General features: G+C 31.5%; 1 protein-coding gene across 1 annotated transcript; it reads left to right on the forward strand.

Annotated features, from left to right (window-relative positions):
- Positions 1 to 6,677: 6,677 nt before the first annotated feature.
- Positions 6,678 to 14,492, forward strand: LOC133668554 (uncharacterized). The gene is made up of 11 exons (XM_062088480.1): positions 6,678 to 7,106; positions 7,468 to 7,802; positions 8,329 to 8,406; positions 8,610 to 8,712; positions 10,239 to 10,327; positions 10,985 to 11,096; positions 11,500 to 11,553; positions 11,634 to 11,682; positions 12,969 to 13,069; positions 13,702 to 13,817; positions 13,905 to 14,492. Exons 1-11 carry the CDS (start codon positions 6,726 to 6,728, stop codon positions 14,242 to 14,244), a joined length of 1,758 nt encoding a protein of 585 aa, XP_061944464.1. The 5' UTR covers positions 6,678 to 6,725; the 3' UTR covers positions 14,245 to 14,492.
- The last annotated feature ends 4,154 nt before the right edge of the window (positions 14,493 to 18,646 follow it).

Below are 18,646 nucleotides of genomic sequence, written 5' to 3' on the forward strand. Positions count from 1 at the left end.
TGAAAATAGAGAATTTATAATCTTGAATAATTTTGTTTTTTATTTTTATTTGGGTATCCTCATATCCTTTTTAAAAAGTAAAATTAGTCTTATTTGAGGTTCGTGGTTGTCCCTTTCAATAAATACGGTTTCTAAAGATTAAACTTGTATTTTCATCCTTATAGTGATATAACAGTACCTTAATCGCTAGATCAACACTTTATTAGTATACGTTTTGAATAATTGTAATACAATTTTGATTTTTGTTAATTTAAATCTAAAAATCTTCTTTGCCTTAATATTTTTAATTGTCCAAAATTTGGTGTATCTTTTCACTAATTCCATGATGTTATGAAATATCAATTTTATTTATGAAAGTATCTTAATTTTTATCACGAAATTAGCATAATAGAAAAAATAAATTTCTACATCAAAAATTCTACAAATTGACACTACTTTGGGAATAAATAAAAAAAATAAACGTAATAAGGAATAAAAAAAATGAAATAAAAAATATTTAGATGGTAAAAAATCATTTAGTATTTTTATTAAACTTAATTTAGCAGATCAATTTTGAAACATTTTAATCTAATTTTTTACCTAATTTAAATTTAAAATCAAATCATACAGAAATTGTTTTAATATAATTTAGTTGGCTTCATCAATCTAAAAGCAATTAGGTTTTAATATAATTTAGTTGGCTTCATCAATCTAAAAGCAATTAGGTTGATCAGTAAAGAAAATATTATGAAGAAATTGAAAAAAAATTATGAAAATAATAAAAATAATAATTATTAACTCAATTTTTTAGTTTTAAATTAAATTATTTTAATATGATTCAATTAATTTTATCAATTCAAACGTATCATAGCACTAAGTTCAATTTTTCTTTCTCCACCACCGTTCTTGATATGTTGCATTGTTTTCAATTCCACGTTAGTAACCTTTTTTTTATTAAGCAAAGATCCAACATCATCTCTACATCACTTCACATGGTTATAAAATCTCGCCTAGTTCATCATTGGTTTAAGATTTAGATTATGGGCTGGATAGATCAATTTAAATTGATTGGAGTTAATATAAAACAATATTATTTTATAAAAAAAATGAACTTTTTATTGGTTAGTTTTTTTTTAAGGAATAAGATGACAATGATAATGGGTGTAATATAAAAAATATAATTAATTGAATTTTATATTTTTTAAACATGTAAATTCAATTTATTTATTGATTTAATTCAATTTAAACACTATAATTAAATTTAATTATAGTAAAAAATTAGTTTCAACAATACAAAAAAAATTGTTCGGCATTATGCCATTAGCATATACATGTAAGCATTGGGAATAATTCTTTTTTAAGTAAGACTGGAATCATTATGGAGAATCATTATTCATAATCTTATCTTATTTCTGTTTTTCAATTACTCTTTGTTTTTTCATTTAGATTCTTTTTTTATTTCAATCTGGTACATTTTTTTTATTTCATTCCTAAACTTTTTTTAATAATTGTTCAAGTTGTTTTTGAACTGATCAAGTCGATTAAATCACATCGAGACAATTCTCATATAGTTTAATCTAAAACTTAAGCTAAACAAAGAGTCAAGCCAAGAGTTTTCTTTTTTTAATTATAGTAAAAAATTAATTCCAAACAATACAAAAAAAATTGTTCTTTTAAGTAAGACTAGAATCATTATGGAGAATCACTATTCATAATCTTATCTTATTTCTCCTTTTCAATTACTCTTTTTTTTTCATTTAGATTTTTTTTATTTCAATCTGGTACATTTTTTTTTATTTCATTCCTAAACTTTTTTTAATAATTGTTTAAGTTGTTTTTGAACTGATCAAGTCGATTAAATCACATCGAGACAACTCCCATATAATTTAATCTAAAACTCAAGCTAAATAAAGAGTCAAGCCAAGAGTTTTCTTTTTTCAATTTTATCATCATACTTTTTTATTGGTCGACCAGGTTATCTTTAGATGTTGACTATGTCACATCATAATAACTCTCACACAATTTAATTTTAAGCTCTATCAAAAACTAATTCAACCTAAAAGTTTAAGTTGTTCAGTGAAGTCTCAATATATGATTTATATTATTCTCTGACACGCCTCCTCAAGTGAAAGCCATATGGGCTTGAAACTTGCACAAATCCACACTATCTTATGCTTAATTTTTATCAAATAAATGAGGATGGTGAGATATGAACTTTATTGATTGTTTGGTCATCAAAGCTCTAATACCATGTCAAAGAATAGCTTAAACTATTAAGTGAGATCCCAAGAGATGATTTATATTATTCTCTAACAAACCTGGGCTATGCAAAAAGTTGATCATAAAAGTTTTTTTAATGTCAATTTCATCTTTTTTCTCAATTTTATCCTCATAATTTTTTTACTGGTCAACTATGATGCCTTTAGATCGGGCAAGTCAATTACTTCATGTAAGGGTAACTCATATACAATTTAATTTTAAACCAGACTAGGTAATGACTTAAATCAAGAGGTTTCAAGATTAACATGTTGGCTCGGGTTTAATAAAAATATTAAATAATTCTATACAACCTGAATATTGCTATTTTTTAAAAATTAATCTGAAATGTCGTATGGACTTGTAAACTAGTAACATTGCTAATAGAATTAATTCATTTCAACATCAATTTATGATATGATCCCAATAATCTTTACTTTGGTTTAAATTATATTAAATTCATTAATATAAACTAAAATTAAATGGTGCTTTCTATAGTAGAAAATACTGTGCATATACACATAAATCATTGTGGACAACTACAGTTTTTTTTTTCATGCATTTTGAGACAAGAAAGAAAAAGGAGGGAAGGAAAGAAAAGGTTGTTGGAGCCATGTTGGGTGGACAACCAGAGTTTTTTTTTAATATGAATTTTGAGACAGAAAAAAAAAAGGAGAGAAAGAAAAGGTTGTTAGAACCACGATAGGTGTCTAACCTCAACACTCATCGTGGTAGGAGAAAGAGATCAATAAGATAATTTTTTGGGTTCCAAAAAAGATCACCATTAAGTCGCAGAGGAGGCTGCATGACCCACCTTAACCTCAATGGCCTCCTCACACACTAGAGTATGCAAAGCAAACACCAGACAATTCTTTCTTTCTTTTTTAATTTTTTCTTTTTTTATTTTTTCCTCAATTCTTTTATGTCATTTCAACCTTGGCAGCCCCCTCACATGCTAGGATTTTTTTAACTTGGTCTTTATTTTTTTTATAACTCTTCAATTTGATTCCAAACTTTATCCAACTCGTGGCTAGTTTTTTTGCCCCTAATTCTTTTATGCCATTTTAATTCTGTCACAAATTTAAGATTTTTTTTTATTTGGTCCCTAATTTTTTCATAACTCTTCAATTTAATCTCAATTCCACCCAAATTGTGACTAATTAAGGCCCAATTAAGGCATGACCAGGAAAAAATAAAGAATGAGAAAAGAAAGAGACATGTTGCCCAAACGAGTTACCTAATTAGTTAATTTTTAAACTTTTTTTCCAATTCTTTTATAACTCTTCGATTTAGTTTCAGATTTAATCTAACCTGAGGTCAATTAAGACTCAATCAAGGTCCAACTAGGGAGAGAATAAAGGAAAGAAAAATAAAGAGATAGATTATCCAATCACGTTAACTTATTGTGATCGTGTCCATTACTCAAGTTGTAAGTTTTGCAAGTTAACCCATGTCAATATAATGTGTCGTTGGGATCATCTAGAAAGCGCGTTGTTTTGAATGCATTAAGAAAAAAAAGGGCTGGCATAGATGTTATGAGTTAAAAAAAATTTTTTGCTCACGTCTTATAAGTGAAATTTTTTTTCATATTTCACAAAGGAGCCAAAATCTAACTATCCAGTATTGATTCTTTTCAATAAAAAAAAAGCCTTCTCCATTTCAATTATAACAACAATTATGAGTATATGTAAACCCCAGAACATAAATTATTACACGTATACCTCTAATAAGATATCTTATCTGTTTATGATTCCTATAGAAAATCGATATTTTGCTAGAGCACACCACACGCTATATAGAATAGACCCGCAATAAAAGGAAAAACATATATATAGATAGTTATAGTTCTATCCGCGTATACTTAATAAAGCTTTCTTTTGTGCTTCAACAAACTCTATTAAAATAAATAAAAATAGATAAAAAAATATGTTGTCTTTTCATTTCAATTCATACTTTTTATGATTTAATTCTTGAACAATTCGTTGTTTTGCATTTAAGTCTAATAGGGTTGAGTAGAGGTTAAAACAATAACGACATAATTCTTTTTAAATCAAATCGTTATTTGAATGGGGCGATTAATTTATTCTTGGCCTGCTAAGTTGAATAAGTCATATCAAAATTTTTTCTATCAAATAACACATATGATATTCCATTAATTTGATCTAATATACTTTTCAAGTATTTAATCTCCATTTCAAAAGTTTCATCTTTTTATTAGTTACCTTCTAATTCGAACTCGTTTTGTGGAATTTGCAACCTAACTCTCTCCTTCACATTTAGTGGATTGTACCTTGTAAATTTATTCAAATGCAATTGAACATTGCTTTTTGTATGCTTCATTGCTACCTCAAACTGCACTTCTCATCCATTTATACAATTTTTTTTTATCATTACTAAAAACAATAACGTGTTTGTTTTTTGCGTGTTTTTGAAAATTTTTAAATATTTTTTTGTTTTAAATTATTTTTTTATGATTTTAGACTGTTTTGATGTACTTATGTAATAAATAAAATTTTAAAAAATATTATTTTAATATATCTTTAAACAAAAAAAATAATTTAAAAAGCAATGATGCTCCCCACTACTATTCCTCCTCCTCCTTGATTCTCTTAGATCACTCTTTAACTCCTTATAGTGAAAATGAATATAGCCATTTTATGATAATAATATCATTTCTTATTACTATAATCCAATGTTACTTTCAAACTTTATCTTACACTACCACAATCTTTAGATTTGTCAACAGAATTTTCTGTCGGTATTTGTACTCCGTTGGTAATTAATTTACCAACAAAATCATCAACGGAAATGCTCTGTCGGTGAATCTTTCGTCGGTAATTTTTTTTTCTGTCAATAAGTCCGTTGGTAATAAAACAATATTATTACCGATGGATTTACTGACAGAAAAAGCGTGCAATATCCGCTTCATTCCGTCGACATTTCCCTCGAAAAAATACCGTATGCAATTCTGTCGGTAATTATTTAAAAATATTATAAAAAATTCATTTTATAAAACTATAAAATAATTAAATTAATATCAATCAACACTCCATAATACTCAAAATGCTTGGAAAAAAGAAGAAGAAAATCATATGAAAAAAAATCCTACAACAATATTCATACAATTATTAAGAACAAAAACAATTAAAAATAAAATAAAAAAACAAATATAGTGAAAAAACACATGAAAAAAGAAGAAAAAAGAAAAATCTTACCTTAATGTGGTTGCAAGTGAAGCTAAGAAGAGAAAAAAAAAATTCATAAAGTATATTAATTAAAAAAAATTGAGAAAACAAAAGAAGAAAGGAGAAGAATACATACTTAAACATGCAGGAGAAGAGAAAGAGTTAAGGAGAGAAGAGAGGCGAAAGAAATGAATATTGATGTTTTTTAAATAAGAGGAAGAAGAAGAAGAAGAAGAAAAAGAAAGGAGCTTGTAAAATTATGGATTTTAGGCTTTTTATTGGGCCATTTTACTGACGGTTTTATCGACGGATAATTAAATATTAATATTTTTAATCATCCTGTCAGTGATTTTATCTGTAATATTTAATTTAAATTTTCAATTTAATCAAAATTTTTCAAAAACTGTCAAATATCACCGATGATTTTTTAATTTGTCGGTGATTCTGTCTATAATATTTAATTTTAAATTTTATTTTAATTGAAAATTTTCAGAAAACCGCTAAATAATACCGACGACTTTTCAATCCGTTGGTAATTTTGTCTGTAAAGAACAATAATTAACAGTGCAATTAGGAAGCGAACAATTCCAAAGCTCTCTAAAAAATACTGACGAAATTTTTTGTTGGTGATTCCCTTTATAATTGACATGATGAACAGTGCTAATAATTTATCAACAAATTTATTCCGTCGGTAATTCTGTTGGTAAAAATGGCACGTTATCGTTTTTTTGCTTAGTTTTAATTATTTTTTTTCATTGTAATTCCCTCGGTAAATACCAAGAGAATATTTCTTTTGGTAAAATTCATCGGTAATTTATCAACAAAAATATTTTCTCGGTATTTCTATTTGTATTTATTGATTTTCTAGTAGTGTTAACTTTATTAACATTATTTCTTAATAATATATTCACACCACTATGATCGAAGTTCATTACATGAATTCCTGTCATCAAATCATTATATGACTTTGACAATAATAAATATAGAAAATTATTTATAAAGAAAATCATTCAAGATTCAATTAATAATTCAGTAATGATCAACGAGGGAGCCAGTTTTTTTTGGGGCCATAATAACAATGGAGTAGATGCACTGACGCGGCAAATATAGAATTAATATATTGATTATAAAATGGTTTAGGATTAGGGAAAAAAAGGATTGAAAAGAGAATTGGGCTCAAAAGCCCAAGTGAAAAGGAGACCTCCGCGAATCTGTTCTTCTAATGGATGGGCTTCAATTCTCTTTTAACTAATTTTGATTTTGAGGATCAGAAAATTAAATTTAATTGAGAAAAAAAATAAAAAAATGGGACGCAGAACGAAGAGGAAGCACAGAGAAGACACCCCGACATCCCCATCAAGCTCCGACGACGACGGCGGCGACGAAGACACCGACTCTTCCATTGAGAGGCGGCGAAGCCGCCACCGCAACCGGGGGAGAAGTGATGGGAGTTCGAGGAGAGATAAGGACAGGAAAAGAGAGAAAGAAGAGAAGAGAAGAAGGAAAGACAGAGATAGAGAGAGGAAGAGAAGGAAATCGAAGAAGAGAAGAGATTATGAGTCCGAATCATCAGCATCCGGGTCTGGTTCGGAGGATAGGGAGATTGATAGAGTTCGGGTTAACCCTGGAGATGTAGTTAAAGAGATGTTGAATGAGTTCCCTAACGTTGGTGGTGACTTGAAACAGGTAATTCTGATTGTTTTTTAGTAAAATCTCTGGTTTTTTTGTTATCCCTTGTGGGTTAATCGTGGGATTAACTTTTATGGTTTAAAAATTTGGGCTTTTGGTTGATTAAGTTAAAAGAAATTACAAAAATGAAGCTTTAATCACTGAATTATGTTTTTATGTAACATTATGTGTAAAGTAATACTAGTATGATTGTAGTGATTAGTAGTGAAGAATGGTTTTTGATTTTTACAAGAAATGGTTTTTTCTTCCCTGAATGTATGAGTTAGGGAACTTTTTATGATTTTTTTTTGTAGATTTGAAACTCGTGTATGGATTAATGTTGCGTTATGTTTTTTTTGGATCTTTGTTTTTATTATAGCTTCTGCAAATGATTGATGATGGACAAGCTGTTGACATAAAAGGGATATCTGAAAGGTCATTGATTAAGCATTTGAAGAGACTTTTTATTTCATTAAATCTCAAGGAAAATGGGGATAGGGTTTTTTTGCTGCGTCCAAAAGCTGGTCCTACTTTGGAGGTTGTTGGACCCCTGATTCAAGCTTGTGCAGAGCCCAAAGAGCAACAGGTAGATCATTCTATTCCATCAGATGATGTGGATTCTATGCCACCAGATGCAGAACATAAACAAGAAACAGATGACAATAATGTGGCAGTGCCATCTTCTAGAGATGATGCTTCTGCTCCTAGAAGAAGGTACAAACTCTATCTCTCTCTCTTGTTCTCAGGTTCAAAATTATGGCATGTCTATTTCTTTTATTATACTAATAAAGAGGTCAATGATCTTGACCAACGGGTTTGGTTATTTTTTAATTTCCTTTTTTAGTTGGAACAGATTCTCTGTTGTCTTGTTTTGCAGAGAGTAGCCCTAAGAGGGCTAGGTATCACAAGCTAGTATTATGATTTATGAGAACCCTCTTTGATGCAAATCTTGATGCTATTGATCTTTAATTATGGAAAAGGAAGAATGTTTATGTTGTTTTTAACTAGTTATAGTTACTCTTCTTGCCTTTCTAAGATGGCATGTTGGGTCCAGATATTTCTGTTTTCCAAGTAGTTGTACTACTTGTTTTCATTTCCTTTCTTAACATCCTTGTATGATGAATTGGTTAAATTATGCTGAAGCAATAGTTATGAACTCTTTATTTTTTAAGAAAAATATATTTTATAGAAAAAGACATGAACAGTTGTGTTATGCTGTTTTGCTTTCATTTTACTGCAGGGTGATTGGCCCTGAAATGCCATCAGCCGAGTTACTTGCTGCAGCAGCAAAACTAACAGAAGCACAAGCTGAGCTTAGGTATTTCACGAAATATTTGCTTCAGTAGATTCTTTTGTAAGAAGTTTTGATGTGTTTGCAGTTTGCACATAATATTTTGGTTTCTAACTTATTATAATCTCTGGTGACATATAATTGCAAGATTTTGTTCTGTTTGTGTTGCTTTTCTGTCAAAATGTAAATTGAAGTGGTGCCTACATGGTGTTTCTGATGTAAAATTCCAGAGAAGCGGAGTTGGAGGAAGATACTGAGCTATTTATTGGACCTGCCCCCCCAGCTGTGGTTGCTGAAGCTGCGTCAGCAAATGAAGCAGAGCGATTTGAAGAGGTGCTTCCTGTTATGCGTGATGCAATCTATGTCATATTTAACATGTTTTTCTCTTATGTTTGACAACTTACTTTTATTTTTCAGTGTTATTTTTTACGAGTGTTATAACATTCTAACCTGTAGTGTTTATGTTGTATTTGAGCCATATAAAACACAATTTATGGATTAGTGCTTTGTTCTAGGATTTATTTTAGGTCTCAGAAGTCTCTGGTCATTCTGTCCTCATCCATTAGCCATAAGTTTTGAATTAGAAGGGAGTTTTATGTATCAAGGAAGATGATTTTTACCTCATTCCTTTTTATGTGTGCTTCATCTATTATAGTGGATTAAAAGATTTGTTTATTTCTCTTTTAAAAACTCATTTTAAGCCGTCTTTCTGATGGAACAAGCACGGGACAGGTAATTCAGAGAATTGTCGGTTTGTAGTTTAGATGTATAGTCTGCTTTTTCTTCCTTACACTTCCTTGTGCCAGTTGGCTTTCTTTTGGTTTGAATCCATGCTAGTGTTTGCATCATTAGTAATGTGTCAAGAAGCTGACAGTGGCATTTAAGCAACTTTTTTGGCTGCATTCCTGTTTACTATCATTGCTAAGTTTCTATTTATTTTGTGAGTTTGATGAAGTTTTTAATGATGAAACCAAGGGCTTCTCTTCTCTCTTTTACTTTTTATCAGATGGGCAGGTTTCATGTACATAAGCACAAGAGTGATGTGTTCAATGGATTTGATCGGTGATTTGGTTTCACTAAATGACTGCAACTTATTTTCATGGAGGACAAATGTGTCTCACCTTATTACTGACAAACTTTATTTGTTACATACCATTTTGTGAAGAAAGGATTTGGGACACAAAAGATCCTTTAATAGTTTAAAAGCATAACATTAATGCTATATCGAGTATTTTTGGGACTAGCCGTGTTGTTTAGAACTAAGTCAACGGAGGAGGTGGAATATTTGTGTATATTTCCTTGGCTGTTACTTCTAGCAAAAAAGAACTTTTGTTTCTTAGTTTCAGATTTAATCTCTATGATTAAGCAACAGTTTTTTTGGGAGGGCAGAGTGGAACAAGCATATACTGAGATAAAAATAAAAATAAAAAATCTTGTACACACTCAGAAGGATGGATCAAAAAGTTGGATGTTTGGGGCTAAAACATGACCTTTTCTTTTAATTGGTTCATTATTTAAGAAAGTGAAACTTTTTTGAAATATTTTTTAAATTCGAGGAAATGTTTTGATCTTTGAGGGGTCCCTGCCCCCTGCTGTGGATAAAATGATTTATTGTTGATAATGCTTTTTTTTTTTTTTCCTTTCTTGTTCTTTGATTTTACAATATCTTTGCATGCCTGTTATCTGGAATAAACCTATCTAAAAAGTTGATATTAGGTCCTAGGCTATAGTGCTGGTAATGAAAAATTTAGAAATGGAGTTTGTCTTCTTTTTTACTTGATTTTTCATGTTATCATTCTTGAGTTTATGTATTCTTAGTAACTGTTTTAACTCATTAACTTTCACATCTACTCAATTAGGTCACAAGAATTATGGATGCTGTGGGTGACTCTCTATATGATGTTGTAGGAGTAAATCGAAACATGTCTGCTGATAACATAAAGAAAAGGTAAAGTTATTCATTATAATTTGCATGGATTTCAAAATGAGATCTCCATAAATTATTATGTTAACATATTATCCAGATTTGCAGTAAATTTGTGAATAGTCTATATTTATGTATGTACATATATACTTTCACTCTTTTCCTAGGCAACTGACTTGTGATTTTATGTCACAAAACTCCCCAGCTTAAATAAACTAGGATGTGTGAGTTACATGAATCATGACTTCAGCAGCATACCTTTAGGTATGGTTTGTCCTTCAGCAGCATTTAGCAGAGAGATAGCAGGAAATGCTGGAGAGAAGTTTTCCTGTATCCAGTATTTTAGTTGATGATGTTATTTATAATGAAAACTAGCCAATTTTGTCTTCTATTTTTATTTATTCCCCTTCAATTTCGTGCCAGTGTTAGAGATCTATAGGTTTGAATAGCAACTAAAACTTTTATATGTTGGCTAAGCTGTTCAGATAGGTATGGTTTCATTTGAATGACCTTTCTACTTTCATTGGAAAATCTGCAAAAAATTGCTAACTGCTAACTTTTCACAATTGACGTGATATATTCCTACTATAGCTCTGTATTTGAAATAATATATTGTTTTCTTAATTTAGCTTTGAGCCCGACTCAATACATCATCAATGAACCACATTAGCTTCTCCTTAGGTACTGGAAGCTTTCTCTTTTGGTGCATCCAGACAAGTGCTCTCATCCTCAAGCCCACCAAGCATTTGTCAAATTGAACAAAGCTTTCAAAGACTTGCAAGATCCTGAAAAGGTGAGTTTCTTAAATACACATGGTATCTATGCTAAGTTTTTATCAATTTACTTGTCTTATGCACATGTCTGTGTTTCTATTATCTTTTTTGATAAGAAGCAAAAGCTAGGATCTGTGCACACTCCATCAACCTGTCTATTGCTTGAGCTAAAAGCTTAAGTGGCAGTATGTGTGTGAAGTCCAAGATCCTTGTGTATGCTTTTGGTCACTGTTTATTACCTGGACTACTATGCATTTTCTCGAGTTGAATTCCTGTGATGTGATGCATTTCCTTTGTGCATTATGCAAAATTTGTGGATTTGTTTATTGGTGCCTCAATATCTGAATATGTTTTTTTGAATGGATGTGTACCTTGTTTTTAATATTCACTTGCTTTTTTTCCATCTTTGTCTGCTATTTGTAGAGGAAACTGCTGGATGATGAAATTAAACGCAAGGAAGAACAGGAAGCATTCAAGGTTTGTTGGTTAAGCAAAAGCCAGTATCCTGCTGTAGTTTCTCAAAGTCATTTGACAACTAATGCTTTCTACTTCTGTAGGCTGAGTTGCGAGCCATGCGTGAAGCTGCACAATGGAGAAGATTGCAAGGTGGTTTCATAAGTAGTCTAAAAATAAGCTGCTCTTTTATCTCGTTGTGACCAGACTGGATTTGCTGCTGGAAATATAATTTACCCAGTTTTCCCCCCCTAAACGGGATTTCCAGTGTGTAGATCAGTTGATAATTGTCCACTTGGTTCATATCTTTGGGTGCAATATTGGTAGTTTGTGCTAGTTTCAATTGAAATATATATATAAAGCATAGTGTCCAGAAGACCTTGAACATGCCATTTACTTGCCAAATTGTTTTTCTGAAACTATCACAATTATATAGGAATTAATTAATTGAGAAAAAGGAAAATTTCTGTGCTTTCTTGGCAATGTCGACTACTGAAATTGCTTTATGTGATTTAAATATTTTCACTGAACAAGTTAGATTGTTCTCCTTGCTTATCTTCCCTTCACCTGCCCATCCTCTTCTCAACATGTTTTTTTTTTTTTATTATTATTATCGTAACTGTATCACTTCATGTACTGTTGTCAACTACTTAATTGCTTGACTCAGTGATTAATTGTTTTTAGCAGGTTCCAGTTGAATTTGGGGCCTGACTGAGTTGAGGACCATATAAACTTTGAGTCTATTATCAGTCAATTTCCAGGCACATTAATGGACTTGGATACACAATACTTACCTGCAGTAGAATCAAGGCAATTATAAGACTCAGAATAACATCGTGTTGGCCTAAATGTCATGGACTAGGTGTTGACAGTAGGCAATCATGGAACCCATATCACCATGATTTAACTAAACATGTCCTGCTAAAATTGAATTCGAGTACACCGTGTTGAGTTTTAGCTGTTGTAGTTGGGAGATCACACATCCTTGATTTCTTGTTGCTGCATGAAAGAATTTTGGTTGCACAAAAACTTTGAGGAATCAGTTGACTTTGATAGCTTGCTCCATGTCGTTGAATAACATAAATTTTGACTTCTGTAATTGGTGTCAATGCTTGATGATATGTTCTAGCACTTCATTGGAAAATTTTATGGTGTTCAGGAATTACCTGGTGACGTTTTATTAGTTACTTTTTAGGTTCACTTTGAAGAAAGAGACAAACACAAAAAGAAGAGAATATAAAACCCATGACACACAAAAAATGATAAGAATATATCTAGCTATGATTTCTCTCTTCTAGTTGTATTTCTCTATGTCTATAAAGTGGCTCCAGGAAGTATCTAATATGATGCCACTAGTTACGCACTAAGCACCATAAAATTACTCTCCACTTCATCATCTGAATTCTGAAAGAAAGTTAATGATATTCGTGCCATTGCAGGTATATCTATGGAGGGAGATGATGAACTCCTGGCAGAAACAGAAGTTAAAGTAGCCCCATCCAGGGATGAATGGATGACAACGCTGCCTCCTGAAAGGAAAGTAAGGCCCTCAAGTCATGTTATATTTCCCCAATTGCAAGTGTCTTGTTTCTGCTCAGGAACCATGATTTTGTTCTTTAATACCACCTTGCCACAATGTGTAAATTATTTGAGCACACAGGTTGACAAAAACACACGTTGTTGCATTACTTTCTGATTGTGCAAGCTTGTGCGTTTAGAGACTTGATTATCCCCATTCTCCTGGTTAACATTTTGAAGATTATGACTCAATACTGGATCCATATCACAGGCCATAATATCCTTATTCTTTCCTCTCTTATTCTACATAATGTTATTTTGTCTACCAGTAGTTATCTCATATTCACTGTGAAAATATAAAATTGGTCAAGTTGTATGCTGTTCCTGCAATTACCATGAGCAAAGATTTTGGAATCATGAATTGGAGTTTATTGTGAAAATATAAATCAGATCATCTTACTTGTGCTGTCATGCATTTATTCGGATTTCTTTCTTGGAAATAGTTGTATTTCACAGCCTTCTAATCTAGTCATAACATTTTACCCACACATTTAGGCCAGAATCTGTTCTAGAATGATGCTGTGGATTTTAATCTCCAGTCACCAGAGCTCCAATTTAAATTACCATATGATAACCTCTAATTTGTTTTCCCAGCCTGGTGGCATGCCCACGCAATCTAGAAGTTTCAGCAAGAACTCTAAAGAAGGACGTGGTGATACTAGTGTTTGGACAGATAACCCTTTAGACAGAGCCCAGAAAGCAAAGATGAAGTATGATTATTGTTTATTTAGTTATAGTTAACATTCATTTATTATATTTAAAATAGTGTCCTAATATATTTTTGTGACACATGACAGTTACCTGGAAGCTTACAATGAGGCCGCAGCACTTGCTTCAAATGAAGAGGAAAAGCAACGGGCAAGTGCAGATGCAGATTTGGTGGATAAATACAATAAAGCAAAACGATCTAAATCTTTGGTACAGAAGCACCAAGAAGAGACTTCAAGTCGGTCGAAGAAAAAATCCAAGCAGAAACAAGAGAAGGGAGAGTGGGTGGGGCAACACCCATGGAAGCCTTGGGATCGCGAGAAGGACCTGGAAGCTGGAAGGAAAAGTATAAAATTAGATTCAAACAACATGGCTCAGGGTTTGTCTTCCAGGTTTTCATCAGGAAACATCCAGAGGAGCTTCCTTTAATCCACGGATGCTGGGGGTTCATCTTTTTGCTGGAACTTGACTCAAGGGTTGGATTTCGGGGGTGTATTTGTTTCCTCGAAGTCCGTTCAACTCAAGCCATGCTGGGATCACTTACAAGTCAGACATTTGTATGTTCATTCTCAGGATAAAAAACATAAAAAAGAAGTAATCTTCTTGTTGTCCGCATGTTCTTTAATGTAGTGAGTGAATGAATTTTGTTTTTCATAAAATGAAAAAAATTCACATCACAGAGTATTTCTCTTTAATTCAAAACTAACTTGGAGATGTGCTATCAAACTAGTTTGAAGATTATTTAATTGTTAAAAAAAGAGAGAAGAATTCATCCATAGACCAATTGGCAGTAGAATCTGAACATATCAAGTGCTGGTGACTTCTGATATAAATTCTTGAAGCATGTTTCCTCTCTCCCTACACTAAGACTTTCTATTAGGCGAAAAACCTCTTGTTCCATTACCTGTTTACTACTTGATTGCTTTCTTTCATTCGTATTTTCAGGTCATAAATCGTAATGGATAGTCTTAAATTGAGCTATTTGCATCGAATCAGCAATTTCTTTCTTTTCTAATCATCAAATTACCACAATCCTCCACATAGAATCTTCACGTGTAATTTGAAGTAGAGGATTCGAAGGCGGTTTGAACTGGATCAGTTATGTGAATTAATTTCTATAAAAGCTCTCTGGTAGGGATGAGCTTTGATGATGATTTTATGGCTGGAATGGCAAATACAATATATTGTCAACGGGACACATTACCGATCAAAATACATCTTCCATTGATAGATGGGGTCAGATTGAGTTCAAGTAGAGTTGATTTAAAACAATGGGAGCCGAATAGACAAGGAGACTACACGGATAAATCTTGCAGCACCATTATTGACAACATCGACTTCCCATGCACTTTCTCTTTCACTCCATTATTATGGAAAGGTCTTGCTCCTCCTAGGATTGAAATGTTCTTATGGTTACTTCTGCAAGATAGAGTCTGTACAAGGTTTTTTTTTACAAGGGCATTTAATCAGTTCAAGCCAAGCTTTGTGTCCATTCTGCGATGTTGAGACTGAGCATGCACTGCACTTATTTCTTCACTATCATGGTTCCTTGAAGCTTTGACAGCGTTTTATGAAATGGCTTGGGATTTGCTGGTGCATGCCTGTAACAGTGGAGCAGGTTGTTTTGCAATGGTTAATGGCAGGTCTCAAAGAAGAGCTTTTACTCTGCTATCCTATGGAAACTTCAATGTAGAGTTGATTTAAGAACTCTTCCATGGCACCTTTCCTTCATTTTTAATACACAGGAGCAGGATGTTCTCTAGCTTTTAAACAAAGAAACCAGGTGGGAAATTCACAAGGCAAAAAAAGAAATTGCTCAGCACCGTAAAAGAGCAGGAACACTGTCCCAAGTCTTTTTCTTCTTTGTTTAGCATTAAAAATGGGCATTTGAATAAGCTTAACATAATATACTCAATATATACTTTTATTGTAAATGAAATTTATTATATTCTTATAGTAAAAAATTTGATCCGACTCGTAACGTAGCAAGAGCAAGTAACCAAATTAGCATATAGATATATTTTCTGTTAAAAAAGTTAATAACAATAGCAGAACTTCAATCAGAAACCTTAAACTGCATGGATCTTCTTTTTAATTAGCCGTTAACTGATTCCTCCTTCAAATAAACTTAAAATATGTATCGAGCAAAGAACAAAAGATTAGAGTATACATAGAGACAAAGAATTAAACAAATATATAATTGATAAGAACACAGAAACAAGAAAGGGACAAAAGGAATAAACTGAACAAGCAATCATCTATGTCTGCTATATTTATTTAATTATATAGGGAAAAAGTGTAAAGAGAAACAACTTTGGTTGTGATAGAAGACAAGTCATTATCATATCAATCCTCTCTAGAAGCTCTGTTTAGGTCATCATCAAGCTTAGTTAACCCTTCCATGTCCCCGTCGTCTCTATCTAGAAGGTTATATATATATATTGGATATGATAATGAGGGTTTGAAAATCTTGTATGGTGTGGGGGGGACGCAAGCACAGCACAACCTCCCCTGCTAGTCCCACACACCGCCCCAAAAATGCCCACTTTCTTAGTTTACACTATTTTGTGTTGGCTCAAGCAACCCCAACCCTTGTTAATAGCATGATGATCCTTTCTTTTTACCACTAAGATTCTCAGTCAGTTTCCAGAATTCTTTTAGCCCACAAAGTATTAGTGTTGTATTTTCGTCTTATTTTTGGAAGTTTTAATATAATTAATGCATTGTGGAGCTAATTCCCTCAGTCTTTTATTTATTTTTTAATTAAAATGTCTTTTTAACATAGCATCAGTTATAAATTTAAATCCTAACATTCCTTTAATTTAATTATTTCAGTATAATTAGAATCATTAACCTTACAGCTCAATATTGATATACTTGGAAAAATAAATGTATATATGGTTTCTAAATTTGAACCCATGCACTTTAAATCACAATTCATCCCTTATCTTGATTTTTAAATCACAATACATCCCTTATCTTGATTTTTTTTTAATGATACTCGAGTATACTACACTTGCTGCTTAAAAATAACGAGTGATTTATTTATTTTTGACAATAAATATGTCCCATTCAAATTACTATTAATAACTTTTATTGGTATCGTTCGATTTATCTCGTTGAGATTTTTGTGTGGTACTGGTGATATTATAATCAGAGCTTCAATGTGTTTCTATGTTTTTTTTTATCTCCTCTTTTATCTCGTCTATTATGTAACCCATTTTATATTTTTTTTATGTTATTATTTTTAACAACGACAAATTATAAATGTTGTGTTTGACAATCGTGACATGTACAAATCACGTTATCTCACTTATTATTTTTCAGATAATATTATTTCACAAATATTCATAGAAAAACATGTTAATAAGCAAAACTATATATTCTCCTTAATTTCCCACAAAATTGTCTCAACAAATTCTCAGAGGAGCTTCCATTGAGGTCACATTACTAGTGGTACCGTCCGGCCGGCCATGATAGAAGCCTATCAATATAACCAATTCCACGAGAAAGACATAAACAAGTGGCTTGATCAAGTTGTCATGTTAGCATGATTGCTATGAATATATTTATAATAATGATAATGATAATTAATGAATTTATATGTGAATGCCATTACTGTCCGTACTTACCACCTTCAACTATGAATTCTCTACCACTTCAACTAGGTTTAAATAAACTAGTAGAGTAGTCTTGCCTTGTGATAATCAACTTGCCTATTGCTACCACCCCAAGAGTTCCTCCTAGCTAGGCAACACTCTCTGTCTCCCTGGACCGGGGGCTCAGGAGTCTAAAAAAAAAAAAAAAACTAAAAAATTACACACCCCTTCCTTTCCTCCTACTCTTTTGCAAAAAAAAAAAAAAAAAAAAAATCTCATCTACGCTTTTTTTCTCCTTACAAAAAGATGTACAAATACATTTATTATTATAATCCCACAAGAAATTGTATCTTTCACACCCACCATAACTAGAGAATCCCGTCACATCTATATAAATTGGTACCGAAACATGGAGAAATTAACATCATAAGTTTTTTTATTTTTTACTACCACTTGATCAATCATGCTCTTGGTAGGTATGGTGACTCTAACGTTGCTTCTATGGTAAATATGAAAATTAATTATTTAAATTCAATTACAATAAAAAAAAATTGATTTCAAACAACGTGTAATTATTTAGGACAGATGGTATTTATCAATCACAAGGAAGCACAATTTACATGCAAAAGACACATGATAAAAGAAGACAAGAAGTTCTAGTCTTTAATTATGAATGATTCGTGGTATGAAAGATGCTACTGCTATTTTTATTTTTTAAAAATATTTTATTATTTTAATATATTTTTTAACAAAAAATACTATAAAAAATAATGTAAATATATTTAGTTTCGGTTCAATTGTTCAACATGATTTCTGGTTTTGACCGCGTGGTTTTTATGTAGACCAATGATGAGAATTCAGTCCTTTCAAAAAAAAAAAATCAAAGAAAAAAAAAGAAGATTATACAGTTAAATATTTTCGTAGTTTGGTTCATAAGAAGAATATAAGTTGTTGTCTTCACCTCATAGATCGATGTCAATATTTTTCAGAGTCAATTGTATATATAGCTTATTAATCCATGTTGAAACCAATTAAAATAATTCTTATTGTATATATTATAATTAATTAAATAATTCTATGGATTGGTATAAATATTGACCATCCTTAATTTATATTTCCTTTGTTTTTCCTCCAAATTTCTCATCTCACCCACTTCTCTTTCCCTTATTCTATTTTTTTTTTGAAAAATAAAAATTAGAAATTAGAAAGGAAGATAGAGTTGATGAACATAC

Source organism: Populus nigra, chromosome 11 (assembly GCF_951802175.1).
Source record: "Populus nigra chromosome 11, ddPopNigr1.1, whole genome shotgun sequence".
NCBI classification, from domain to species: Eukaryota; Viridiplantae; Streptophyta; class Magnoliopsida; order Malpighiales; family Salicaceae; genus Populus; species Populus nigra.